Here is a 27,207-nt window from a genome sequence, read left to right as displayed (position 1 = left end):
AATTTTAACTTTCTTCTTGATGTTTACTGTTCCTTGCCTTTTGGTGACCTTCTGTTCCTCTTGTGGCTGGTGTTTTTTTTGTTTTGGTTTATGGCATGTTTGTTACGTTTGATGTGCATGATAAGTATGTGACATGCTTCTTGGGTCTCGTTGTCATCTCCTTGTTTCACCTAACTGGTAATGGTGTTGGTTCTCTGTTAATTACCTGAAATCAGATTATGTATGTAGGAGAAACTGAGAATGATGGTGAACTAGAAGACATTTTTAAATCCCTTGAAGGAAGCAGTGCCAGAGTTTTGCCTTTAATATTTGCTGAGATATCACTGCTTTGATATGTGGGCCAATAGTCTGCTTTCCAGCAGTGAGATGTACAAGGAGCAGCTAGTTCCTGTTGAGCCAGGCCTGGCACTGGAAAGATGTGGATGGTAGTCAGAGTCCCACTCAAAGCTCATGAATAAAGCAGTTCCTCTAGGGTTTTAGGAACAATGAATTAAGATGAAAAATAAGCTAGGCAAGCTAGCTAATAAAGGTGTTAGGAATCGTTATACAGGAATCTCAATGTAGGTTATTAAATTAAAAAACTGAAAGAGGCTTTAGGAATGCTCGTTCCCTTTGGGCTGGGCTAAGCTGTTGCCTTAGTGTGTCAGCAGGGTGGTGCCCAAGCTCCAGCACTGCTGGTCTGAGGATCTGCTAATTATCTTCCTCCAGAATGGTATGTTTGAGTTCTCTGTGCTCCTGAAATGCTGTTTTTCTATCAGTTGCAAAACTGAATGCATCCAGTTTTGTAGTGTGGTTAAATTCCCCAAAACTGTCATTCTCTATTTTCTGTTTGTGAAGATTTTAGTCTGCACGTGGTACACTAGTCATATCTAAACTTTTATCAGCTCGGATTCCTTAATTATCATACAGTATTACCGTGCCCTGTGTAAAAGAACTAGCAAGTTCTTATCCCAATGCTGACCCCATTTTAGAGAAATATAAAGCTGACACCTGAAAACTTTGTGAAGTCTGGGCATTTTACATTTCTGTTTCTTCGAGGAGAGCAGAGGAGGAAATGGGGGGTGCACAGTGAAGTTGTGGATCAGTAAAATTTCTTAAATTTGGATAGTTAATTTGTAAGAGGACACTTAAATTCAATGAAAGGAGTGCTTCATCTTCATTTTGTAGCAGTGTTTTTCTTGGTGGTTTCTGTAGCACAGCCAGCTTTATCTCAGGACTTGGCCACGGGAAAACTTCCAGTTTGAAAGACACGGGTGCATCCTTCATACCTTTCACTGCTAAATGTGGTCAAGAATATGAAAACTACATTTTTTGGCCATGAATCCTGGTGGTGCTTTCTGTTTGTCTTTCTGTCCTCTTAATAGAATGAGATGGTACGGGAGTTGGATGGCCACGTCCTGAAGTGCGTGAAGGACCAGAACGGTAATCATGTGGTGCAGAAGTGTATTGAATGTGTGCAGCCTCAGTCCCTGCAGTTTATCATTGATGCATTTAAGGGACAGGTAAGTCCTTGACCAAGATACTGATTCTCATTCTTTGTATTCTTACATGTTGCTTTGAATAGCATGAGAGTGACTGTAATTTATTCAACTATTTTGAATTTTATATTTTAGAAAGTATCAGTTGAAAGGTTTATGCAGCAACGTTAGGGAGCCTAGAAACTCTTTGGTCATGTCTCTGTTATCATTTTTGTGCAGGTATATCACAGTAAAGCATCCTTGAAAAAATATGTTTTCCTGGAACATCAAGTATTTTTTGACTGATGGAGGGGAAAACAAGTCTTTCACTAATCCATCTTCATAGTAAAGGTGGTGAGCAGAGTTTTGTGATGGGTGTAGTAAACTTTCATTATGATCCTTGTCTGCAAGGATGGCTTAGAGGACTGATGTTTCCCAAGGGTCTCAGACATGGGGAAAACAATGAGTTTCACCTAGAAAAGGGCAGTTATTTGTGCTTCGTTCTCCTGGTTTTTTTCCTGGTATTCTCCCCTGAATTTGTGTCCTGGATATTAATTGCATAGCTGGCTTCTTTATTCTACCTGTAGTCAGCTTGTCTTCCATTACAAAAGCGCTGGTTTGGGCTTTTCTAACTTTAACTTAATTGGCTTTGGTGGGGGACTTTGAAGTATTGAGGGTTTTGCCACAGGGGTGTGAGGATAGCCTGGGGCTATTATAGCAGGAACCAGGCTTTATTAGTTCAGCTGCTCCTGGAACAGCTGTGGAAGTGGGGACTTGCTTGACTATGTCAAAACAAGGAGGATTCTAGCTAGAAACTTGCTCAGCAGATTTACTGGTTAAGAGTTTAGCTTTGGACCTTCCACTAGGGAGTTAGGCAAGGCAGAAATACCTCTGGGAACTTGGTTGATGGCACTGATGTTTCTTTGGCCAGCCATCTCAGTTTCATCTGAACTTTGATATGGAAGATAAAACATACTGCCTCAAGACTGTTTTTCTGCAGTTAATTGCACTTCCAAGTCCTGTTTTCCTGCGCAGCTTACTCAATAATTACTAAAAATTTGTAGAATGTCAATTTAACTTCACTGCTTGGATTTGCTACTTTTGTTAATTTTAAGCAACCAAATAGGACTTTGTGCTTTAGACAGAAAACTACAGCAATAATAAAACGTGTCATGTTCTTACTAACAGATTTGGTAATCCATTAGAAATGAGAAAGAAGGTTCTTTGTTGTCACATCTCCTAAGCACAGTTAAGGCTTTTTAACAAATCCAAATAGTTGAGGAAAATCCCTTGCTGAGCATTTTTAACCTTTCTGGTTCATACCATTTTCTGCATAGCTTTAAAATACATAACTGGCAAACAATATGCTGAATTTAATCTTTTGAAATAGTTTTTTAACACAGCTTATAATAATTCTTGGTTGTAAAAGAGCTCTTTTTATTAATCAAGAGGCTTTACCATTTGTTTTCCTGTTTCATGAATGGGGAAGCTAAAGCACAGGTAGGGATGTGATGTGCCGGTGATCACCTAGTTAGAGCTGTGGCAGTGGGTAACAGATGTTTCCAGTTTCAGTTTATGTATCTGGAGCTGCCGTTACCTACCATGCCTAGGAAAAACCACCATGTGTTCATCTAATTCCAAAAGATTTCTAGGGTTCACAAAGGCTAACAGATGTGTTGCTGCCTGTGCTTGCCTGTCTTTGTTGAACACAGGTTTTTGCGTTGTCTACACATCCATATGGCTGTCGTGTGATCCAGAGGATCCTCGAGCACTGTCTTCCTGAGCAGACCCTTCCCATCTTGGAAGAACTTCACCAACACACCGAGCAGCTTGTTCAGGTCAGCGTGGGAAGGGAGAATGTGCAAGATGTTTCTTGATTACTGGTTTGTATTAGGAAAGCTCCCAGCAGCCTATTTGGGACTGCAGCTATAGTGCTGCTGGGGTCGGGTGAACACAGGGACTCCGTTCCTGGGAAGGAGTGGGAAGGAACGCATCAGGCAAGAAATGCATCACCACTCATTATTTTGACTGTGTACAAGTATCCAGCCAGTATCAAAAATTGTAGTTACTTTCCTTTTTGAAAAGAATCTTGAGTGGGTGTGTGTCTTAATGCTTTCACTCCAGAAGTTACAGTGCAAGTAAGATCTAAAGGGATTTGATGTGAAGAGCTGATTACTTCCAGGAAAAGAAAGTGCCAGGTTGTTGGGGTTCCTAAAATGTGTTGGGTTTATGCACACCCCCTTCCTGGCTGCCTTTCCTCTTGTATTGACATTCCCTGTTGAAGGACATTGGTTTGAGTTTTATAATTGGTGCAAAGATGTAGCATTTTTACCTCCTGGTAAAACTCTAGAATGCACATTTTTGTAGAAGTAGAAAGTATTTATGTGATTTGTACAGTAGCTGTTTTAATTAGTGTTTAGTTCAAGTTTGTAAATCTTAATGCACATTGGGAACTAGATTGATATTAATGGTTCGGGTCTTTGTTTTGTCACACGCTTCTGCTTTCTCTCAAACAGGATCAGTATGGGAACTATGTTATCCAGCATGTACTAGAACACGGTCGGCCTGAGGATAAGAGCAAGATTGTAGCAGAAATTAGAGGAAACGTGCTTGTGTTGAGTCAACATAAATTTGCTAGGTATGAATTTGTTCTTTAAAGTCTCCACACCCTGTGGGAGCATGGGCACATGCTAGAGTTGCAGAATAGTTAGGGGTGGGGTGTAGGTAGGTGAAAATAACTTCTTGCTTAACAATGGAGTGCTATTTATAACTGCTTATAAACTGGAATGAGTGACTGGCAGGGTAACTTTTCCTTGTTAGGAGTGAGGGTGAAGATCTGGAAGAGTAGGTCTAATCCAGGTTCCTGAACTTGACCAAGAATTTGTGTGTGGCGTTTTCTTTATTTTGCTTTGGTGTTTTTTTAAGTGGTCGCTATTCCTTGAATAATAAACACCGTAAGAGCATTTCACTGCCCCTGGGATGCTGTCAAGCCACGAGGGAATTTGGGAAGTCAATATAGCAACAATTCTTTTTCATCCCACTTTTCACGGAAGAATCAGGGCTTTTTATGTGCTAAGTCTTGCCCTCCTTTTTGAGATATGCATAATGATATCCTCTCAGGGAAGCTGCAGCAGTCCAAGGTTGTTAGTCCGCATGCTACAGAGCTACACATGGGTGGAAGCAAAATCAGAGTACCTTAGGCCATGTCAAGAAAAAGTAATACTTTCCACATCCATAAATTCCTTTTGTGTGTGTTTCTAGCCATTTGAACATGAAGTCTGAGCTCTTAAAAGGCTCAATATTCCCCCCTTTTGATAAGTAAAATAGTGCTTTAGTATTTATGGACACAAGGGAAGTGTAACATTAACAAGAATTAGAAGAACGTGGTCTTAATGTTATTTCAGATTCTTTCTCCCTGACTTGCCTTACTCTGTTTTCCTAAACTTCTTTCCAGATGGAGCGTGAATTAGTGTAGGATGTCCCAAGCTGAGCACTGGTTGTGGCAAACCACTTGGTGATTTTATGATGCAGTCAGGGATGCAGAAAATAAGACTAGCAGAACTCTCAATCCCCTTTCATATATCCTATGAACCTATTAACTTGGCTTTCTGGAGAGCAGAGACTAGTCATGTAATAGATGGAGGAATTCTGAAAGTTCTCTGCCTTTGCTAAAATCTTTTGTACCTAGGTAAGCATTTCCCTATTATAACCTTGGACCTCTGTTCCCGTCAAGCTCCAGTACTGAGAAAACCAACGGAAGAACAACTCTCTGCTTCTCTAATGGCCACACCAGGAGAACAGATGCTGATCTCAAATACAACATCATCATAGAGTTACACAAATTTGGGTGAAATAAAACCTGAGCTGGTCCTCCAAATTCCCACTCAGATCCCAAGTGCCTTGGACTGCTCATCTTTTTCATGTTGCTGAACTTATGTGCCAGCACGTGTCTCTCCCAGATGGTCTGCCCTTGCTAGAAGTGTAAGAGAGCTCCCTGGGATGGAATGAAAAGCCCAGCAGAGATGTTGCACACTCACAGGTTGTCCCTTTATTGTTACAGCAATGTGGTGGAGAAATGTGTTACTCACGCCTCCCGTACGGAACGTGCCATGTTGATTGATGAGGTGTGCACTATGAATGATGGCCCTCACAGTGCCTTATACACCATGATGAAAGACCAGTACGCCAACTATGTGGTACAGAAGATGATCGATGTGGCAGAACCAGCTCAGCGGAAGATTGTCATGCACAAGGTAAGCAGCTGCCATCGATTGATAAGGATGTAAGGCTTGTCACTGCCACACTGGTTGCAGAGAGAAAATAAGACTGAGATGATTGCTTTTGCCATTAGAATTTCCTAACGACAGAGGTATTTCAAAGTTGTGTGTTTCAGTAGTAGCTGAAATATGACAGTGTGAAATAACAAGGTGCCATTTGGACTTAAAACTAGCTGGTTGCTTCTAGCAATCTTTTTGACCTATTAACCTAGTTCCACGCTTGTGGTATAACAAATACTGCTGAAAAATGCCAAGACTTACTGCAGCCAGTGCCATGGGTTGGTGCCTTGCAAGGGTCCTCTGAAGGTCTGGCAATGACGACACACTTGCCCTCACTGAGAACTGCGTTCACTGATGAGAGCAATTCTATGTGCTCAGTGGAGCCGAGCCAGAGCTTGGCGGACCTGCGGGTTGCGTTTCTGAGGGCTGCCCATGCTGTCTTGTCGCTTCACGTCCCTGCTTTGTAGCCCTGATGGGGACAGGCGGGTTGGCTGGTAATGCTGCACTGACGGGGCGCGTTGCTGTAGCACCTGAGCCTGCAGCCATTCATCAGATTCTCTATTTCTCAGTTTTGAGTGCGGTTTTGATGAGAGATTTCCACAGTTAGCATTATGCTGTGGTGTTTAAATGCGTAACAGTTTCAGGACTTAATTATTTGTCAAAAAGAAAGACATTTTGGAATTAAATAATGCATTACTGCCAGTCTTACCTCCCAAGGCTATGTGCCTGCTGCCCCCCCAAGGGCAGGAAGCTGTAAAAATCAGGTGATGTCTTCATTTTCCTGCTTTTAAAGGTCACATTTGTGGGTCTTCATACTTGTAATGAATGGGGAAAAAAAATAGGCTTTTAAATGTGTAGTAGAACTGAGATTATTTTCTTCAGTCACATGTTTTAGGGTCTGTTACTCTGTGAAAAACAGCTGGTACTTTCTTACTAGAAATAAAATACTAACACTATCTTGGAAAAACCTGTATTTACTAAGAGGAACTGAGAGGAGTGTCAGGTATTCAAATCCCAATGAAATCAAGTGTATTTAAGAAACCCTGAGTAAAATGGACCGAGCCATTTTTCTGTAAAAAGAAGTGGGTATTATCTGTGTAAGGGAGCTGATTTTTAGCCACACAGGGCAGTCAACTGGTATATAAACAACATAAATGCAGCTGAAATAATCTTCAGGGAGGTTAATTCTTAGGTTTAGGAATCATTCAGAGTAGTTCTTTTAAATCAAAATCTGTACTGGTGCAAAAGAAATGATGAATATAATTAAATAAAAATGTATGGCAAGGGATATACACAGTTTAACTGTAGCAGAATGACCTGTGGATTTTGCTAATCTGTATATAGAGAGATTTGTATACTGAAAAATATCCCACCCAAATGATCTCTACTGACTTGTTCTTTTTCCTGTCAAGCAAAGTCTTTTGAATAAAATGATAATTAGATTATCAGTGTGGCTGTCAAAAATAGAACTGGGATGACAGCTTAAACAGGACTGAGTGAAGATGAAGATTTCAGCTATGCTATCAAGCTGAGTGAAAGCCTGGGAAAATTGAGTGTATTGACTGTTGCGTTTGGACTGTGAAAATTGCTATTAGTACAAACAAGCAGTTCGTGTTATTGTTAAAGACAGCACTTTTATTGAAAAAAAATAATACTGAAAAGTAATTTAAACAGTTCTATTAGTTAAAAAAAGATCTTGGAAATGGAGACAAACAAAGAGCAAACTGTTGGACCTGGGAAGCTTTACTTCTGCTTAACCTCAGAGCAGCAGTCTTGGAGGTGGGCTTGGGAATGGAAATGGGATGTGTGGAGGGCCAAGACATAAATTTATGATTATTACAAGAGGGGTCCTTGAAGTGAAATAGGAATTTAAACGGCTAGAGTCTGAGCTGATGAAATAGGATGAGTTTGGGATGGATTTCCCATGGCAGTTTTATGGTCAGTCTTGGTGCAGGCGAGTAATGGTGGTGTATCCATGGGGGGAGCAGGGAGTGTGGTACACCACGCGCTGGCTGTTTTCTCACCCTGTTTGCAGCTTGTAGGGAGTCCATCGTAATTGTGTTATTACAGGAATGTGCTGTTGGTGTGGGATATTTCTCATCTAGCAATTAAAAGGAATTGCTCTTATGTCTCATTCCTCTGAAACTGTCCAGGAGAACTTCAGCAGCATAATGGTACAATGCAAACAGCTTTCCTTGTTCAGGTGCTCTGGCAGTAGAGGTGGTTTTACTCTGGCTACAGTAATGACAGTGCCATTGAAAGTGACTTATACTCTGCAACAGTGTGAGCGGGTGAAGTTTGCTTCCATAGACCTCTTCCCTGCTTAAAATAAGCATTTTAACTGTCAGGTTCAGAAATTAATCAAGAATTAATGCTGCTTGCCTCTCCCAGTAGCTCTTTCAGCTGTGCTGCTGAAATTCCTACCAGCAGCTCTTCCAGGCTTGTAGCAGCTCTGAAGCTCAGCCTGTAGCCTGGAAGGAGGCAGAGGACCCCGCTCGTGTTCAGCAAAAGCTGCTCAGCCCCACTAGACTCTTCTGACGCCTTTTTGACCTTAGTGTGTTTGCCCCTGGGCTGGAGGCAGAGCATCAGGCACCCTTGGGAAGCTTGAGCACCCCAGTGGTCATGTCTTTCTGGCTCCCTCTCTTGGGACAAAGCCCTGTATCCATCCACACACTCAGATCCGGCTGGATTCCAGTAATATGGCTCAAGACGATGCCACCTGCTTGACCAGAAGTTCCTCCTAAAAATAACATCCATGAGTTACAGAACATTAGCTTGATTCACAGTAAATGATGTGATTACAGTAAATGGCATTTCTGTGGTCTCCTGGCTGCCCACTGGTGGCCAGCCCCTCTGGCCATGGGGCACCCAGAGCTCGCTCGGGATTGACGTGGCTGTAACTCAGGTTCCGAAGCTTCACCCACTCTTCTTTTATCTCTAGATCCGGCCTCACATTGCTACGCTGCGCAAGTACACCTATGGCAAACACATTTTGGCCAAGCTGGAGAAATACTACATGAAGAATGGGGTGGACCTGGGGCCCATTTGCGGGCCACCGAACGGTATCATCTGAGGCAGCGCACTGGGGAGGAGCTCACTGGCCATCCGGTATCTACAACCAGCAACCAGCGATATTCCAGTATACAGTTAGAAAACATTTTATGGTTGCTAAACCGCTAAAAAGAAAAAAAAAAAAGCCTTTGTAAATTTCTTTAATTTTATTATGCATAACGTACTAATTATTTTTTTTAATTAACTAATTGCCCTGCTGTTTTACTGGTGTATAGAATACTTGTACATAGGTATCAAATGTACATGGAAGGCCACATTTTTGTTCACTGTTGTATCTATATTCCAAATGTGGAAACTTTCAGGGTGGTTGGTTTGAAGAAAACAAAACCCCCCATTTTTAATTCATCTGCCTTGCAGGCAACCTTTTTGCAAATACCTGTTTTTTTTCTCCTTTTAGTCAAAAGTCAGCAAGAAGTTTGAATTTTAGTTAAATGGCACAAACGATGCATTTAACGCTGTTTATAAATATTTAAAAATCAACTTGCTAAAGCTTCAGTTAAAAAATTAATTAAGTTTTTGAAACTTTTTAATTGCCTTTTTTTTTTTTCCAGTTTAACATGCAAAAGGAGGTAGCTTAGCTGTGGTTTTGGGGAGGAAAACATATGCACCCAGAAAGTTTTTAAAGCGAGGGGGTGGGGAGGTGGGTGTACTTGTTTACTGCCTACTCTGTTTGTTCTGTTAACATTGAGAGACACAATTTGATTATTTAGCATGAGGAAAAAAAGAAAATCCAACTCGGCTTTGGTCTTGCTTCTATAAATATATAGTGTATACTTGGTGTAGACTTTACATATATAAAAATTTGTAGTATTTTCTTGTTTTGATGTCTGATCTGTATCTATAATGTACCCTAGTAGTGGAACATACTTCTGACTGTACAATTGTACATTTGTAAACCTCTGTAATGTAAATGTGGAGAAGTTTGAATTGACATAAACCCGTTTTTTGGTAAGAAAAAAAATTAGCAAAACCTGTGCATTTCAGTGTATATTCACACCTTTTATGGTCGTAGCATATAGTGTTGTATATTGTAAATTGTAATTTCAACCAGAAGTAAATTTTTTCTTTTGAAGGAAATGTTCTCTTTATACAGCCTAGTTAATGTTTAAAAAAAAAAAAATGCTTGGTTTTATTTGTCACCTAGTTGAACAGTAGCAATCCTTTCTAAATGTTATACAAAAATTATTCAGTTCAAAATAGTGTTTTTTTGACTCTTAAAAAGTAATGTTTTGCTTATTTTGTGACAGTAAGAAACAAAAAGTGCAAAAGTACAGGATCCCCTAGTTTTCCTTACAATCAGAGTCCCTTTTCACCTTGTAAAGTGTGAATCACCTTCCCTTTTTGTACAGAAGATGAACTGTATTTTGCATTTTGTCTACTTGTAAGTGAATGTAACATACTGTCAATTTTCCTTGTTTGAATATAGAATTGTAACACTACGCGGTGTACATTTACAGAGCCTTGTGTATATTTCCAATGAACTTTTTTGCAAGCACACTTGTAACCATATGTGTATAATTAACAAACCTGTGTATGCTTATGCCTGGGCGACTATTTTTTGTAACTCTTGTGTAGATTGTCTCTAAACAACGTGTGATCTTTATTTTGAAAAATACAGAATTTGGAATCTGGCTTTGTGTTTGCTTCCAGCACGACAGAGTGCCACCCCCACATCTTTTTGCCTCTTTGTTTTATTTAAGAGCAGCCTCCTCGTGTTGGCTGAGGGCAGCTGCGTCTGCTCTGAGCAACAATAGATAGATGTGGAAAATGAAGAGTGGAGTGACCCCTTGTCTGTCACTGCTTCTCACTGCCACCATCCTCATGGGCTCTGGCGTTCTGGCTCTTTGGATTCTGCCCCTTCTCTCCTCTTTGAGCACATCTAAACCTCTTCAGAGCCCACACAAACTCGTAGCACCTGCAGCCTCCATCCTCTGGCAACAAGTTGGAGGTAGGCAGCCACCCTGCATCTCTGGCTCAGTTTAAGCAGAGCAACTTGGCAAGAGGGGCCGGGAGTAATGTCCCCTGGTACCTCTTGTCTTCTGCTGGTGGTTTCCTCTGCTGCTTTCACCCTCCTGCCCTCTTCGCAGGCTGGGGCTGGTGCTCTGCAGAGCTGGTGGTTGTGCAGAAGCCATTTGTATCCTCCTCCTCCTCTTTGTGCTCTGGGGTGTGGGGAGGAAGGGCGGTCTGAGGGGCCTGGGGAGCTGCACCCAGCAGCCAGTGTGGGGGTGTCCCAGCAATATTGGGTGGTGTGATGTTTCCTGGCTCACGGAGAATTGCTAGAAAAGCAAAGCAAGTGCTGAGTGCGTGTTTCCTTGGAGACTTTCCCCAGTCCCAAGCTCTCCTGCCCAAGAAGTGATGGGATGGGAGCCTGGTGCTGGACTGTGCTGCTTGCCTTTGTCACGTCCCACCCCTGCCCCCGGTGTCTCTGCTGCCGGAGTGGTGTCTGTCCTTTATTGTCGAATTCCCTGTCACTAAGAAACTGAAGTTCTGCACGTTACATCCCCTGTGCCCTTGAACAGGGCTCTGGCTGGGACCCTTGCTTGGGGAGCAAGTCAGCCGCCTCTCCCCACCAGTTTTCCTCCCTTTGCCCGCGCACAGGACCTGCCCTGTCCCTGCAGTGCAGGTTGGCGGCTCCTGGTTTTAAAGACCCTTTTCTGAAGGTTATTGACAGAGTCATTTGGGAAATCCTGAGAAGTCTGAGCATTTGTGCAAACAGGGTGACATCTGATAAATTGATGGAGGGGTAGAAACTTCCTGTCTTGCAGGAAGTTAGTTTTTTGTCTTAATGCATTAAAACATTTGATTTTGGAGAATGTATCAAATTACTGATGCTTCCCACGCTGCCGTTTCCTTCTGCTTGCCCCTCAGCAAAACCCTGTACCCCTGCAACTCAGCAGCAGTTTTAATCTGTTTTCACACCCATTGTTAAATGTAGCGGAGAGTTGACTTGGGCTTTCTGACACCTTTTTTTGCCCTGGTTTTGGAGCCAGCCTGTGCCTCTGGGCCAGGCATCACACCAAGCCATGAGCGTATAGGAGGACTCGGGTCCCACATCCCAGAGCCTCTGGGGCTCCTGCTGTTGCAGCTTTTACAGCCCTTGTAGCCCTTACAGCCCTTACAGCTCTTCAATGCTTTGTTTAAACCCTGGTGCTGAGCAGCTCAGCCAGGCAGCAGCGTGGCTGTAGATTTGGGCCACAACGTGGTGAAAGCAAGGGATATATATGTATATTTCAAGTTTAATTTAATTAGCATTGAGCATGTGTATCTCAGGTGGAGAGCAGCGTGACAGTCTCCCCAGGCTCCCCGTTTCCTCCCGCAGACACTCATGGGTCTGTGCCTAACCCGGGCACCTGTCCCACCACGGCAGCGCAGCAAAGGTGTCAAGGATGGGTTTAGCTCCTGCCCAGACCCGCAGGCTCCTGCTCTGTCCCTGAGCTGGGAGGAAAGATGTGGCCAGCGTGGCTGGGGCTGAGCCTGGGCAGCTGTCCCCTGGCTGGCGGTGCTGGGCCTGCTGCGGTAAGGGAGGGGGCACGGCGGGGGCTTGCCGGGAAGGGTACAGCCGTGTCGGTCTGTGCGGGCTTTTAATCATGAGCACGGCTGTCGGCTGCTGCTGGAGGAGGGATGCGGAGGGGTCCAGCACATCAGTGGATTCCATCACACCAGCGGGGTCCATCACATTGGCTGGGGTTCATCACACTCACCCTGACCCGACAGAAGCGGACCATGGTCGCAGTGGGGCAGAAAAGGACGCGGTGGCAGCCGGGCTGCGGCCGCTCCCCCCGCGGGACCCCGACTCGCTTGTAGGGGGCACCTCTCTCCCCGTCGCTCCTCAGGGGCCACCGCTCGGGTGACAACCCCTTGGTGGGGACCTACGGGGCCTTCTGCCTCCAGGCTCCATCCAGGGGCAGCGGCGGAGCTGCAGGGGTGGCCGCGGCCACGGCGGGGCGGTGCAGCCCCAGCAACGCGCCCCCGGCCCGCGGCTCCACGCTCCCCTTGTCCAGGGACCCCTGCCCAGGGACTCCCTGCCCCAGAGACACCCCTGCCAGGGACCCCGCCTTTGCCCCAGGGACCCTCCGGCCTAGGGATACCCCTTGCCTCAGGAACCTCCCCAGGTCCCTGCCCCATCCCAAAGCCTTTCCTCGGGTTTTGCTCTGCCCCCCAGCTTCTTGCTGATGATACTAACGCACTTAAAAAAAAATATTGTTAGCTTGGATCGTTCTAATTACAGCACAATTAAAACAGAGAGAAGTGACTCAGGTGGGGACCTCGGGGCAGACCCCCTCCGGCGATGTTGCACCCCCCAAAGAGGAGGGCTGCCCCGAGTGCCCCACTGGGAGGATGCTCAGCCGCAGGACGTGCTCCAGGCCAGGGGCTGCATCTCCATTTTTAGCTGAATTTGGCCGATTTCCCCTCCTAAACCGGCGATGCTGGGAAGGCAAAGCCCCCGCCCCAGCTGCTACCCCTGCTCCCCCTTCAGCCTGCTCCCCGTGTATATTTTGGATTCACATGAGGGGTTTTATGGGAAGGCGAGTATATATTTAGGCTTTTCAGAGAAAGCATGCAAACGCCATTCAGAGGAGTTACACGTGTGTGTGAGGAAGGACTCACTGATGCCCCATCCCGGCTCATCCCATCTCACCCAGAGCCACCATCTCCCGGGCCCAGCAGGGTGACCGAATCCCCCAGTTCGGAGCAAAGCCACCACTAGGTGACCTGGCAGTCCCCTGGAAGCCACTGTCACGACCGGGGACCACCCTGTCCTCTTAGCCCATTGTTGCCCCCTTTTTTTTGTGCTGAGGGCAAGTTCCGGCCCTGCCCGGGGGGGTTCCCCCTCCCGGGTTGTAGCCTGGGGGTGGCCCTGGCCCCAGCACCCACCCAGGGGTGACCAAGTGTCCCACGGAGGGAGTGGGCAGAGTGGGTGTCCCTTCCTGGAGGCAGATCCCAGGGCCTCCATCTGCCCTGGTGCCTCTCCCCCATCTATCCTGAGGTGACCTTGTCTGCCCCAGGACCCCCCACCTCCCCCTGGGACTCCCCAGTCTCCCCTTAGGTCCTCCCAGTCTGCCCCAGCTCCTCCCATCTCCCCCTGGGACCCCCCAGTCTGTCCCAGCTCCACCCATCTACCTTCAGGACTCCCCAATCTGCCCCAGCTCCCACCAGGACCACCCAGTCTGCCCCATCTCCCGCTGGGACCCTCCCAATCTGCTCTAGCTCCCCCTGAGACATGCCCAATCTGCCCCAGCTCCACCCATCTACCTTCGGGACACCCCAATCTGCCCCAGCTCCCCCCCACCTCCTCGTGGGACTGCCCAGTCTGCCCCAGCTCCCCCCATCTCCCCCCGGGACCCCCCAATCTGCTCTAGCTCCCCTTGAGACCTCCACAATCTGCCCCATCTCCCCCCCATCTCCCCCCGGGACTTCCCAGTCTGCCCCATCTCCCCCTGGGACCCCCCACTCTGCCCCAGCTCCCCCTAGTCTGCTGCCGATCTCCCTGGTATTTACCTTTGGGTTCCGAATCTGCCCCCAGCTCCCCCATTATACCTACCCCAGAGCCCCCCCATCTGCCCCAGCTACCCTATCTCCCCAACCCCCGCCCCCACACAGTTTACCCCAATCCATTCCCTACCCCAGTGCACCCCACCACCACCCCCCCACCCCCTCCGGGTGGCGGGGCCGGTCCAAGGCGGGGGGGGCCGGTGCTTCCTGCAGGGCGGCGCGGGAGGGACGCGGCGGGGAGGGCGGCGCGGCGGCCCGCACCCACACCGCCTCCCGCGGGCGGCGGCAACAAAGGCCCTTCCCCGCCCCCGCCGCCGCCTCCCGCCGCTGCAGCCGCCGCCGCCGCCAGCGTCCTTGCGGCAGGAAGATGCCCGGGGAGGTGCCGCCGCCGGCGCCCCGGGGGCTGCGGAGCCTCGCGGTGCTGCTGCCGCTGCTGCTGCTGCTCAACGCCCGCGCCGCGCTGGTGAGTGCCGGGGGGGCGCGGGGGGCCGGGGGGCCATCGGTAGGCGGCGGGAGGGGGGTAGGGGGTGGGGGGTAGGCATCATGCGTGGACCGGCAGCGGGCGGGGGGGACACGGGCAATGGGCTGGGGGGCGGTGATCGGTATCGTGCGTGGAGCGGCAGCGGGTGAAGGGCACCGGCATCGTGCGTGGAGCGGCAGCGGGCTGGGGGCACCGGGGTGTGGGGGGATAGGTATCGCGAGTGGAGCGGCAGCGGGCGGGGGACCGGTACCGAGCTCGGAAGGGGGGCACCGGCATCGTGCGTGGACCGGCACCGGGATGGGGGGGGTCGGCATCGTGAGTGGAGCGGCACCGGGACCGGGGCCGAGCTCAGGGGGGCGCGATCGGCGTCGTGAGCGGAGCGGCAGCGGGCGGGGGGCACCGCAGCGGGCGGGGGGCACCGCAGCGGGCGGGGGCCGCGGGAGCGGTATTGGATTGGGCGGGGGGGTCCGGCACCCGCTGGCCGCGACAGCCTGCCCTGGGCCCCGCACCCGGCGTGGGGGGGGGTCCCGGAGCCGCCCCCCTGCGCGGCTGGGCTCTGGGGCACCTGGCTGGGCGGCTGAATGGGGGGCTCTGGGACTCCGCCGCCCACGCTGGGGCTCGCCCCCTGCTCGGGGCTGGGGGGCGCCCACCTCCCCGGGAGCTCCACTCCCCGCCCCCTGCCCCGTGCTGCCCCACCGCCCCCGCCTGCACAACCCCCCGAACCCCTGCGCAGCCGCTGCCCCCCCGGGTGCCCTCTTCCCCTGCGCCCCCTCCCCAGGCAGGGGCTCAGCCCCGGGGTGCGGGCAGGGCTGGGGCAGGGGCTCAGCCCCGCAGTACAGGCAGGGCCGGCAGCAGCTGGCAGGTGGGGTGGGGGCCGGGGTGCCCACCCCTCACCCCCACCCCCGGTGCGCGTGGGGAGTAGGCTGGCGGCAGATGCCATTTGAAGGTCGTAGGGAAACACGCTTTAAAAATGACCCTGTGAGGGGGGACAGGGAGGGAAAACCCGCTCCTGCTTTGTGGCAGAAGAAACTGGGGGGGGGGGGGGGCGCGGTGTTGCCCCATCCCTGCCTGTCCCCCTGCCTGCCCACTGGAATCGCCCTCGCGGCTGTATGGGGTAAGTGCAGGCAAGCCCTGCCTGCTACTCGCCCCTTGCCTGCGTGGACATTGCCCCGCTCTGCACCGGCTCTTCCCGGGAGGTTTTCCCAGCCCTGCCCATGGGAGAGAATTTTGCTACTGGCAGGAGGAAAGGGTCCATGGCTTCTCGTGGTACTTCCAAAACTGCTTCTCCCCATGGCCAGCATGCTCTGGCTGGGATACCCTCCATCAGAGCCCCCCTGCCCACTTCCTGCCTGCGCCCTGCCCTGTGCTTACTCTTTGCAAGCTGCTTACAGGAGCGTTTGGGGGAGCCAGGGTGGCTTTGTGGGGTACTGGCTGTTTAGTGATGCTCTATGGAAAGGATCCTCCTGCAGCCAGAAGATGCTTTTCCCATGCAACCAGCACAGCCCAGAAGGAATGGGAGAGTTTAGGGGTGTGTGTGTGTGTGTGTGTGTGTGGGAAATAAGGCTGCCCATTCCCCCCCTCTGTAAGAGGGGAAGAAGTCCCAGGGCCTGGCTGCTTGCCAGCGGGCAACCTGCTGTATTCAATAAGCCAGAGCCCTTCCCCATCCTCCTGGCGTTCTGGTTTGCGGGCACTGCAGGATGGCACCCTGATTTCTGTGAGGCAATGGGTGCATGTGGGGTGTTTGCCCGGCTTTCCTGGCAGTGGTTATTCCCCTCCCAAAGAGGCAGATGCAACTTTGGTGTTTCCGAGGAGTCTGCTGAGCCGCTATGGAGGAGACCATCAGGTGTGTGATTTACTTGTCTGAGTGACAATAAATATTGTGGCTCCCGGTGATGTCATGCCATGAATCAAAGGGCAGTTTATTAAACTGAATATTGCACTTTGCTATTGATCCGGGGAAGCCTGAGCTCTGCTGACAGCTCCCTTCCATCACTGGGTGCCCGTGGCCCCGTGGCAGTGAGAGGTGAGTGTGGCTGTGCCAGCACCTCCAGTACCTGTGGCAGGCATGGGGTCGGCTGCATGGGTGCTCACTGCCCTCCCAAATAAGCATTTCCCCTTCCCTTTAGGGAATTTTAGTTGTGGTTAGTGGATGGTGATGCAGGTGGTTGCTGGCATTTGCTGAGGATAATTAGGCAGGAAAGGTTACAGACTTGTTAAATGCCAGGATAGGAGCGGTGATGGGATGCTCCTGGGCACCACAGAGGCTGGGGGAGGGAGGAGGCTGCTTCCCTCCCTGAAGGATATTCCAGGGGCTATGGGGCATCCTCACCTGGAGGTGACCAAGGCCTCTCCTCTCTCCTCCTCTTTGCTGAAGTTTTAAAGTCGTTTGGTCTTGTTGGACAATGTCTCAGCTTCTCCGTGGGGTCACCAGAACGGGAAGCAGTGGCTTGGCACAGCTCTGGTACATACCAGCCAGCTGCGGTGACAGTGGCGTGGGGGATGGATTTGGGGACCCTCGTGTCCCTTGTGCAGTTGTGCAGGCAACTGGGTAACGCTGCCTGCAAACCCTGTGCAGGATCCTGGTCGCTGCCAGGGAGCCCTTCTCCAGAGCAGTGCCTGGAGAAGTAATTAATGTTTGCATTGTGGAGACTGGACAAATAACTCTGGCTCCTGCTGGTACCTACCGTGTGAGCTCCTGGGGATGCACCCAGTGCTGTGTGTCCCAGCCCTGGCCCAGGCAGTGCAGAGGAACGTGGCTGCCAGTCTTGTGGTGTTGCTGAGGGTCTGGGAACCATAACAAGTCTCCCGGGAATTGACGCTTCCCTTTGATGTTGTGGTGGCTTCGATCCCGCTCGGCCCTGTGTCCGTATCTGTATCTGTATCCGTCTGTTTGGATTGGTCCCTTTAACCCTTTGTGTGCCGTGGGACAAGGCCTGCCTCTCCTGGCAAGACCTAATCCTGGCAGTAGGTTTTTCCAACAGTGTCATGGACATGGAGGTTTTGTTTTAGCCAGGATTCCCCAGGGCTGGAAAGCTCACAAGCTCACCCTCTGCATCACTGCCAACCCCCATCTCCTGCTCCATCACTTTGGAGCCAGCTGTGGATGGCTTTGAGGATGAGGTCTTGAACCGAAGATCCTGGCAGCTGGGTGGAGAGGAGCCCCTGCGTCAGCTGTGCCCATGGTGGGGGTGAGCTCAACCCCTTATTAGACACTTGAGAATCCAAGAACAAGCTGTTTTCTGTGCGGCTGGGAGAGCTGGCTGCTCCCCACCCTGCAGACCACACACAGGCCGGGGTGGTTGCTGCTTCTTCCTCTTCCTCCTCCGCACAGGGCCTTGGTAGGGAGCTGGGATGCTGGTGTCTGGGAATAGTTTGGGGACAGAGCGGGGAAAGGGCAGTGCCAGGCAGCACCACTCACATTAATTAGATGCAGGCAAAGAGCAAGCCGATGAGCTTTAATCAGTGAGCGTGGCCTGTGCGCTAGGCTGCGGCGAGGTGCTGGGGGAGTGGGTCCAGCCAGCCCCGTGTGACCTCAATTACAGAGAGCATCGACTACCTGCAACCTTTCTATGTGTCCTGTGCTCAGGTCCCTGTCCCTGCTGGAGCTTTCCCTGTGGTGACTCTGGGGCTGGGCTGCTTCGGGGCTGGCCTCATCCTGCTCCTCTTCACAGGGTACTGGGGAGGTGATTTTGCTTCAGTCCCACAGTGTGTATCTGAGGGGCTCTCCGAGCGAGATTCAATGTGGTATGGCATCCCTCGCTCCTTGCAATCCCTTAAAATCCATCCTTGGCTGCATCTGAAGGGATAATGGGGAATGTGGGACCCAGAGATGCCCCATGGCCCCTCAGAGGTTTGAGTTGGATCAACCACCTCCCCCTGCAAAGGATCTGGGGGCTTCCCCCTGCAGCCCTGGGTCCCACCAATATGGGGGTTTGCAGGGCACGCTTGTTCCCATGAAGTCTGCCAGCAGTCAGGGGTTGGCAGCTCCCCGGGCAGCCTGGCACGGGGGCTGTGGTAGGGTCTTTCCCTTCTGAGGTTTGTGGGGGCTCCAGGGGCTGCCGTGAAATTGTGTGGCATGTATTGAGTTTGCTGGGGCTCAGCCTGGCTTCCAGGGGTGTGGATTTGAGCTCCCTGGTGTAAACTGGGGTAATGGGGTAAACAGCCCCATTTGTAGGGACACCCCAGCTCTCCCCCCCTCCAGCCGCACTCAGTACCCAGCTCCTTCCTCTTACGAGAAAGAGGTGAAGCAAGTTCATAAGGAAATTGAGGGGGGGGGGGGGGGGGAAGAAAGAAAAAAAAGGGGGTCCCAGAGCTTCTTAAGGGGCGCAGGGTCCTCTGGCCACTGTCCTGCCTGTATGTGGTGTGGGGGTTAAGTCCACAAGTGTCCCTGAAGCTCCTTTTCCCTCAGAAGAGCTGCGGGAGGTGGTGGCAACCCTGGGAGACGGCAGCAGGGCTGGGGGAATGCCCTTCCCTGTCCCCACACAACGTGAGCCGGGTACCAAACCCTGCCAGGCTGTGGCCTGGGAGACTGCCGCCTTTCCCTTCCCGAACCTTTAAAGCTTTAAAACAGTTTTTGGTCAGGGCGTTAATTCTGTACCCACACCCTCATCCCACCGAGCTTCCCCCGTGCTCAGAGCGGGGCAAGGAGGGCTCGTCCGATCTTTTCCTTGCGTGGCTCTGGGTGGTTTTTTTGCTTTTATTCTGCTCCTTGATGCATGAACCTGGCACTCAGCATCTCTGCAAACCCAGCCTCGGTGCTCAGGAGGTGGAGAGCCATTATTTGTGGGGAGAAATCCCCTTCAGCACGGGGATTGCTGTCCCCTGGGACCAGCAGGCGGGGGTACCTTCCCCAGAGCTGTGGTCCTCAGCCCTTCCCCACGCTGGTTAACGCCTGCATAAGGCTCCTTTGGCTCAGGACCCTGGGGAGCTGCTGCAGAAAGATTTACCCCGCAAAACCGGTGATGCTATCGAGCCTCTCACGGGCAGAAAGGGGGACGTGCCTCTCTTTTTCAGCCCGGCAGGGTCAGCCTGGCCCCGGCAGAAGATGCTCATCCCTCCCCGGCTGTGTCCCTGGAGACGGTGCCACAGCACGTGCACGGAGGGAGGAGCAGCAGCTGCCGGAGAGGTTTTCCCAGCTTTTCCATCCTCGCTTTGTGCTTTTTCCCTGTTCCCTTGATGTGGTGCTTTATAGCAGGGGGAAATATTTCCCATCAGGAGTGTCCAGCAGCCCTTTGCCTCCCCTGGCCGTGGCTTTCACAAGCCATACGTAGCCAGTGCCTGGCTCTGGGGAGAGCGGAGGTGGGAGGAAGGGCAGCGGGGTGAAACAGAGAGCTTTTTGTGGCAATGCATACATCTTTCCCAGTTAATTAATTTGACATTTACGCCGAGTTTCTTGTGCAAAGCTCCCAAGTGTTTTGGCGACCTTCATGAGCAACACACAGGGCAAAGGCCCCCCTTTTGTGCCCAGCCCTGCGGGGCAGGACAGGAGCTGTTGGAAGTCAAGGCAGGAGGGAAGGATGTGACTGGATCCAGGCAAAGAGTGGCTCCTGGGGCTGCCAAACTCAAACTGGTTGCAGCATCTGCCCCCACAAACAGTGTTTTGAGGGGTCTTGCTGTGGTCAGGAAGGAATGGAATTGAACCTGGGGTCATGCAGGTGGCACAGGGATGCTCCTTTTTGTTGTCAGGATGGTAAAAGCATTTTTAGAGCTGGCTCTTTCAAATCTTTTTGTTAAAATTACTTGAAAAGTTAATTCTGGTTAAACCAGTATTTCACTCAGCTGTGGCAGTGTGTGAAATGCATTGAGCAGATGGAGGAGACAGCATCTATCTGGGGGTGAACAGTACCACCGCATCCCCACCCTGGGAGTGATGCTTCCCAAAACTTGCATCCCCCTTTTCCACCTCAGCATCCCAGAATAGGTGATTCTAGCTCTGTCCGGTCTGGATCAGGATGTGCACTCTGCCTCAGCCGCGTGATGTGCCCCTGCCAAAAGGGAGGCTGCATGTGTTTACATCTCTGCGGTCACAATGCAAAGCATTCCCTCCTTCGGAACAGCTTGGCCACAGTTCAAACTACTTATTTCAAGATAAAAATAACAGCAGCAACCTCAGGGTTGCTTCTTCTTTCCTGGCCAGTGGCGAAATAAGGAGTGTTTTAGCAAGAGGGGAAAAAACCTTAATGTGGGGGAGCCTGGGCATGTGTCCCCACCACTGCAGCCCCAGTGTGGGGTACCTGAATTGGGGCCCATTGAGGTGGAGGAGGCTAGAGCTGGGACAAGCATCGTCTCTCAGGCAGCGTGGAGCACAACTTGTTGGCAAAACAGTTTATTTGCCAAAAAATGCTGTTTTCTGGAGGAGGAGGAGGGGAATGAAGCTATTTCATGAGCCGCGTTGGTTGGGCTGAATAACTGCTAAGGAAGGCGTGTAGTCCCAAGTGTGAGTTTGGCTTGGTTTATAAGTGATGCTCACGTTAGCAAATGTCAAAAATATAGCAGAGGGATGCATTTTGGGGACAGAGAGTGGGAGTTTTGGTCCAAAATGGGCATTTAAAAAAAACCCTTAATTATTTCTTATTTTTTGCAAGGAAAGCTATAACTGAACAGAAAGCCCCTGTGTTTCTCTCCTACCCCAAAGCAGTTTTCCTTGCAGAGGCAGTGAGTGGTACTGGCACAGCGTGCACAAAGAGCTTTACTGCCCCAAACTAGGTGTAGGTCCCCCATTTCCAGATCATTTAAAGCAAATTTTGGTCCACTGGGCTCCTAACAACTTTTCTAGGTGCTGCCTGTCCTGAGAATGTCTGTTGTGTCTCGAGATGCTGCTGGGAAACCTCTCCATCGCAACCCATGAAGATGAATCAGAGGAAGCTGGAATAATGCATTTTTTTTCCCATTTTGGAGGCTTTCTGGCGAGTAACATCACTCGGCCTTTAATTTTCCTTCTCCCTTGTACACAGGCTCCAAGTATATTTGCTCAGTGTTAGGTGAGGGTGTCGTGGGAATCTCCTGCCACCAGGATGAGGGTACTTAAGAGCCAGAGCTGAGTGTCACGGGAGATGGCACTTATGGGGAGCTGGGGAGGAGGCAGGGACTGGCACTTAAATGCCTCCAAAGCCCTGGCTCTGGCCCAGTGGAAAAACCCAGAGCTGCCAGGTATTTGTTGATGAAATGGGATGATTTTATGCAGCTCCGATGATATTTTCACCCGCACCCAGGAGGCTGCTCTGAGTGTGAGGTTCCCTTTTTTGGAGGTGCTGGGAGAGGCAGCTGCCATGTCCCTGTGACTTTGGGGTGCTTTGGTCCTTGGACGGTGTCACCACCCCCTTTCTCGTTGCCTCCTCCAGGACAAATAATGCAGCACATAATAAATCAGCTTTGCAGGGCACTCCCCTCCTCCTGAGGCCTGATGAGCTTGGTGCACCCCAACCTGGGCAGTGCGCTTGGGTGCCAGGGGCTGTGACCTGGAGCACCACATGGCACTGATGAGCGCTAATTAAGCCCTCATTAACTACCAGTGGCTGCAAGTCTGTGCCCTGCCAGGGTGTGTGCAGCCCTGTGCAGTGCTGCTGTTGCCTCTGTCAGAGAATGATTACAAACATCCCTTGGAAACCTGGGGGGTGGGGGATCCTGCTGTTAATGAACCTGCTGTTAATTAGGGAGCGTGCCAACACGTATTTACTGATGGAGAAATCGGGGTGTTAAACAAGGACCTGGGCATCATATAGGAACTCAAGGCATCAGGTGTAGCAAGCTGGGGTGAAATGGGGCTCTGTGCTGGTCTTATGGCCAGGGGGCATCATCCCCCCACCGCAGGCTCCCCGGGGACCTGTGCATGCCAGAGCTGCACCCTGCTGGGCTGCCCAGGTGAGCGGAGCTGCCTGGGACATGGCCCCCAACAGCACCCAGCCTCCGTAATCGGTTAATCCATTGTTTTTGTTTTCTCCTGGCACTGAAAGGAGCTGTTTCTCCCCATTTTTCAGTAAATAATTGTTTTGGGTGTAACTTGCTTGTTAGCTGTCTGGCAAGCTGCAATTAGGCTGTGGGAGAGGGCTGTAGGGAGGGTTAGCAAGCTGGCCTGGCTCCTGGGGTGTCCTCTGTAGCACTGCGGCATCTCCTGCAGCGTGGAGTGGGGTTGCTGGGGCTGCAGGGGCTTGCTTTGCTGGGCAGGAACCCTAGGATTTTTGGGGTGTTAGTGATGAGCCACACCCCTCAGTGCTGTAACCGGGGTGATGCAGCTCATTCTTCCGCTTTGCCCTCTTGCCATTAATTGGGATTAATTAACGTCTGCTCCTCCGACTCAAGGTGCCTGTTCCATCTCCAGGCTGTGGCATTTAAAGCCATGCACAGGACCTTGCAGTGTGGGTTGTGCCATCCCCAAATGTCCCTACATAGGTGTCCTTAAAACCACCACTTGTGATCCCCAGGGCTGTTCGTGTGGAGGTGGGTAGATGCTCTCCATGCCAAGGGGATCATTGCAGCATTCTAGATGGGAACAGCTCCTGGCTGTGGAGGATCCTGAATCCCTTTATTTTCCATGGCGAGAGCTCTTCAAGCACCCAGCCAAAGGCTGGAGGGGGAGAGTGGGAGGAAGGCTCTTGCTGCTGTGGAGGAAGAGACAAGGAATCCACTGAACATGGCATGGGGATCAGATGGGCATGGCTGGGTTTGCAGGGATTGCCTGGTACCCACTGGCTGGTCCCTGGAGCATCGTCCCTCATGGGGATGTACGCATCCCTATGGACATTTCTTTGCTGGTGGCATCCCGCAGCAGTGCCCACCACGTCTGGAGCAGCTGTGCCTCCTTGTCTTTGGGCTGAGCTCAACCAGACTGTGCCTGCTTACTCTTGCAGTAAAAAGGGGCTGCAAAGAGTCAGCAGAGAGGATGCGCCATGAGGGTCTGCATCCTTGGAGCAAGCCACTGTCCTCTGTTGGCATGAAATCCTGTGGATCTCCTGTATGTTCAGGAAATGCCCCTGCTACATACGGGCTTGCCCAGCCAGAGATGTGTGTGTGAAGGATCCTGTTTACCAAAGTCTGAGCTCACTCTGCAGCCAGCCAACCTCTATTTGTGTGTGTAGCATCCCAAACAAGACCAGAAATAGTCTGAAAGGCACATCCGTTGGGTAATTTCAGTTGAGATGTTAAAAGGGGAAAAAAAAGCCTGGTCAGACTCTGTGCAGCAATCCAGCTTCAAACACACCCAGACCTGGGAGGAAATTGAAATTACACCATCTGTAAAGGGAAGGCAGCAGGCAGGGGGTGGCTGGGGCTGAAGGAAGCAATAGCTCTGTGTTCTGGCTGCTTCCTGCCAGAGGAGCAAGTTTTTGGGTCTAAACAGTGACTTTTTGTATCTAAATAGATGGAGCTGTCTCCTCGGGGTGCTCCTTTCCAGTCCTCAAGCACTTGGGTGTTGTGCTGGGCTAAAAGCACCAGCGAAATGACTGAGGAAGATCAACCCCGTGGGCTCCTCTGTATAGACCCTGATACAATATTTGGTAAAAAGAGTTTATTTCTGTTTTTTTCATTTGGCTGCTAGTCCCACCAGCCTGGTGTGGGGCGAGGATCTGGCTGGGGCCATCCCGGCTGCAGAGCACCTGGCAGTATGGGAGAGGGTCCTGGGAACACAAATGTGGTCTTTTTTTTCCTTCTGACCTAGCTCCAAACACTGTTTGCTCTTGCCAGCACAAGCAAAGGATGCTTCTGCAGCCGGGCTAATTCCCCTGGGGCCATGCATCCTAGTGCTGTAACCTCTGGATGAAAAGCATTACTGGATCCATGCCGAACAGCTTCATGCTGCTAGCAATGCTGGGACAGGGGAGGGAGCAGTTGCTTTCCATCGGGCAGGGATAGGGTGACATGCCCCTCATCCCCATGTGCCTCGTGCCAGCAGGCTGCTGCATCCCCGGGTTCGGGAAATGGCTGCTGCCTACAGGCAGCCGGGCGTCCCCTTCCCATCCCTCTCCCCCCTTATTTTCCTTCCTTCAGCCGGAGTGTTTTGCTTGATGGACTGTATTAAAGTCAGGACGTGAGGAGGACAGGCTGCCAGCAATTAAGCTGGGCAAGCCCTCCCCCAGCCGGGTGTGTGAGAGGAGCAGGGCTGGACGCCAAGGTTTTGGGGAAGGGACCATTTCTTCCCTCCTGCTCCACTTTGGATGCTCAGAGCGGATGAGGGGCCACATGGGGTGAATTTCCCACCCCCTGGGAAATGCTCTTGGTGAAATAGGTTGGGTTGGGTGACTGCGTTTTTGGATAGGAGCTGCAAACCAGTGGCTGGGCTGTTCCTGAGCCTCTCATCTGCAACTCATTCTCTTTGCTCCAGATTTGATCTAAAAAACTCCAACTCTCTCCACAAACCCCCTGACCCCCAGCAGGTGAGCATCCCACACCTTCTCTCCCATGGTGGTGCAGGGGCCCAGTGGTTTTGGGACTGATTCTGGCTCCAGGTGGGATGCTCACCCCAGCACCCACCACCCTGCTGCAGGCATGGGCTGGATCCTGCTTGTCCTGGTGCAATTCCAGCTGCTCCCAGCAAGCACAGTTGGAGTTTGCCTCCAGCTATAAATAACTCTGAGAGCAACAAAGCCCCCAGAGGGTTTTAAAAACTATATGGTTTTCTGCAGCAGAAAGCCATTCTGCACAGAGGCTGGGCGGTGGGATCCCCTTCTAGGGATGGGGGGAAGGAGAGGATGTGATGCAGGGGGATGCTGACTTTCCATGTGGATACAGGGCTGGATCCTCTCCCTGCAGCTGGTGTCCTGGTCCCTTTGCACCCTGGCAGCACCCAGCTGCTCCGCTCCAGGTCTTGCTTCCACTTGAGCATCAGGAAAAGTTGCTGTCTGAGCACAGAGAAAAGGGACATAAAACACTTATAGCCCTTGAAAATCATCAAGGACATGTCTGTCTCTGTTAAAATAGCAAGAGGAATTGGGGGGGGGGCGGGGAAGTCCACTCCAGCAACATGGTTTGTGTGCTATTCCAGCTCTTTTCCAAGTGCTTCCCACCCTCAGCCAGGGTTGCAGTCTCCCTGCCTCCTGCGCTCCCATTCGGTGGCTCTGGAGGATGGGACAAGGTCTAACCCCCCTCCCATAGCCAGGAGTACCAAACCGCTCTGAAACTCCGATCTTGTGTCTCTCCCGAGCACATTAAAAGCTCAGTCTTGACATAAAATGAAAGGGCACCAAGAAGTTTAATTGGGTTCTTTCTCTTTGGTTTTTGCAGCAATATCAGAGCGGGTTTGGTGCCTCCTGTGTGTCTCTGGATGCTGTTAATTAGGGAAGCTCCATGATTGAAGTTCTCCAGCGCCTTGGCCAGCTGCAGAGGGATTTATCATGTGCAAACGGGTCCTTCCCCACCCTGGGTTGTGGCAGGGGTGAGGATGGGGCAGGAGATGAGGGAAAACAGGCACTCCCAGAGAAACAGGCCAAATCCTGTGGATGAGGGGGATTTTGATTTTGCTTTGCTTGACCCAGTATCTTCTAGGGGAAAAAAAAGTCCCCATTTCTCCAGCGAGCAGCAAGGCCCACGGGTCACATTTGTTTGCTCAAGCCTTGTACTTCCCTGCTTAAAAATCAGTGGTTTAGGGATTTTCATGTTTTTTTTTCTTCTGCAAAGGTTTTAACCTGGCTGGGGAGCATGGCTGCTTCTCTGGGGCAAGAAGATGGAGGTTCAGGGTTCACCATGGCTGTGGTCTGGGCCTGGGCACAGGTTGGGGCTATCCCTGCCATAACACCCAGCGTCGCAGCATTTTGTGTTACCGAAGGTTTTGGGCACCAGACTTGTTGTGGCAAAGAGCTCTGAGGGTCTGCACGCCTTGGCTAGGTGGCTCAGGGACCGAATGCTTGGCATGGCACAGCTCCAGCCTTCCTTGTATGAGAAAGAGGAAAGAAAACCTCAGGAGGGGAAATCCGGGAGGAAGAGCAGGTCTGGGTGAAACAACCAGCAGGGCACTGGGCAGGCAATGCCCAGGGGCGGCGGCGGGTCCTGCCTGTGGCCAGAGGGAAGGATGGGGACCTGGAAAGCCACATTTTCCTGGAGCTGATGGTCCCATTGAAGTGTAGGAAAGTGTTTCCTGGAGAAAAAGAAGGAACCTGTTATGAAGACATCCTGGCCTGTTCTGACTTGAAAATGAAGGGTTGGTTGGTGTTTCAGGCTAATAAATGTCTTGACTTTTTAATGTTTTCTTTTGCAACAACATGCCTTTCCGATGCAATCACACCAGTAGTGAAACCCTCTTGAAAATCTTCCTGTTTTGTAAAATCAATATTTTGGGCAGTTTCCCTCACCCACGGGGCTGTGAGAGCTTCTTGGGGTCCCATTTTCAAGCTTTGCCTGCTGACTTGAGCTGGAAATACTTTTCCAAGTGCAAGGTGAATCCTTTGACTGAGCTGGGAGCTGAGGCTTTGAGGAAAACACAGTGTGTGGTGGGAGATGG

At 51.0% G+C, this 27,207-nt stretch overlaps 2 protein-coding genes, 1 long non-coding RNA gene and 1 other non-coding gene across 18 annotated transcripts in view; 3 read left to right on the top strand and 1 right to left on the bottom strand.

Moving 5' to 3' along the window:
* The window catches only part of PUM1 (pumilio RNA binding family member 1), a 77,573-nt gene extending 67,136 nt beyond the window's left edge, over positions 1-10,437 (top strand). For all 15 annotated transcript variants that reach the window (XM_040588475.1, XM_040588466.1, XM_040588479.1 and 12 more), the window contains 5 exons: positions 1,365-1,502; positions 3,170-3,295; positions 3,974-4,095; positions 5,518-5,710; positions 8,676-10,437. In XM_040588475.1, coding sequence (XP_040444409.1) covers positions 1,365-1,502; positions 3,170-3,295; positions 3,974-4,095; positions 5,518-5,710; positions 8,676-8,807 — 711 coding nt within the window. In that variant the 3' untranslated portion in view covers positions 8,808-10,437. The remainder of the gene's footprint in view (positions 1-1,364; positions 1,503-3,169; positions 3,296-3,973; positions 4,096-5,517; positions 5,711-8,675) is intronic.
* LOC121085919 lies at positions 6,042-6,127 on the top strand. The gene has a single exon (XR_005827233.1). It is a non-coding gene; the product is annotated as a small nucleolar RNA SNORD103/SNORD85 (small nucleolar RNA).
* LOC121085620 lies at positions 9,355-13,053 on the bottom strand. Its single transcript, XR_005827126.1, has 2 exons — positions 12,508-13,053; positions 9,355-11,082 (listed from the first exon to the last, which is right to left on the bottom strand). It is a non-coding gene; the product is annotated as an uncharacterized LOC121085620 (long non-coding RNA).
* A 1,559-nt stretch (positions 13,054-14,612) lies between these two features.
* Positions 14,613-27,207, top strand: part of SDC3 (syndecan 3) — a 41,299-nt gene continuing 28,704 nt past the window's right edge. Inside the window, exon 1 of the mRNA XM_040588697.1 lies at positions 14,613-14,762. Within this exon, the coding sequence (XP_040444631.1) occupies positions 14,667-14,762 (96 nt within the window). The 5' untranslated portion in view covers positions 14,613-14,666. The remainder of the gene's footprint in view (positions 14,763-27,207) is intronic.

This window comes from Falco naumanni, chromosome 3, assembly GCF_017639655.2.
Source record: "Falco naumanni isolate bFalNau1 chromosome 3, bFalNau1.pat, whole genome shotgun sequence".
Taxonomy (NCBI): Eukaryota; Metazoa; Chordata; class Aves; order Falconiformes; family Falconidae; genus Falco; species Falco naumanni.
Note: the sequence above shows the minus strand (reverse complement) of the source record. Positions and strands in the feature narration are given on the sequence as shown.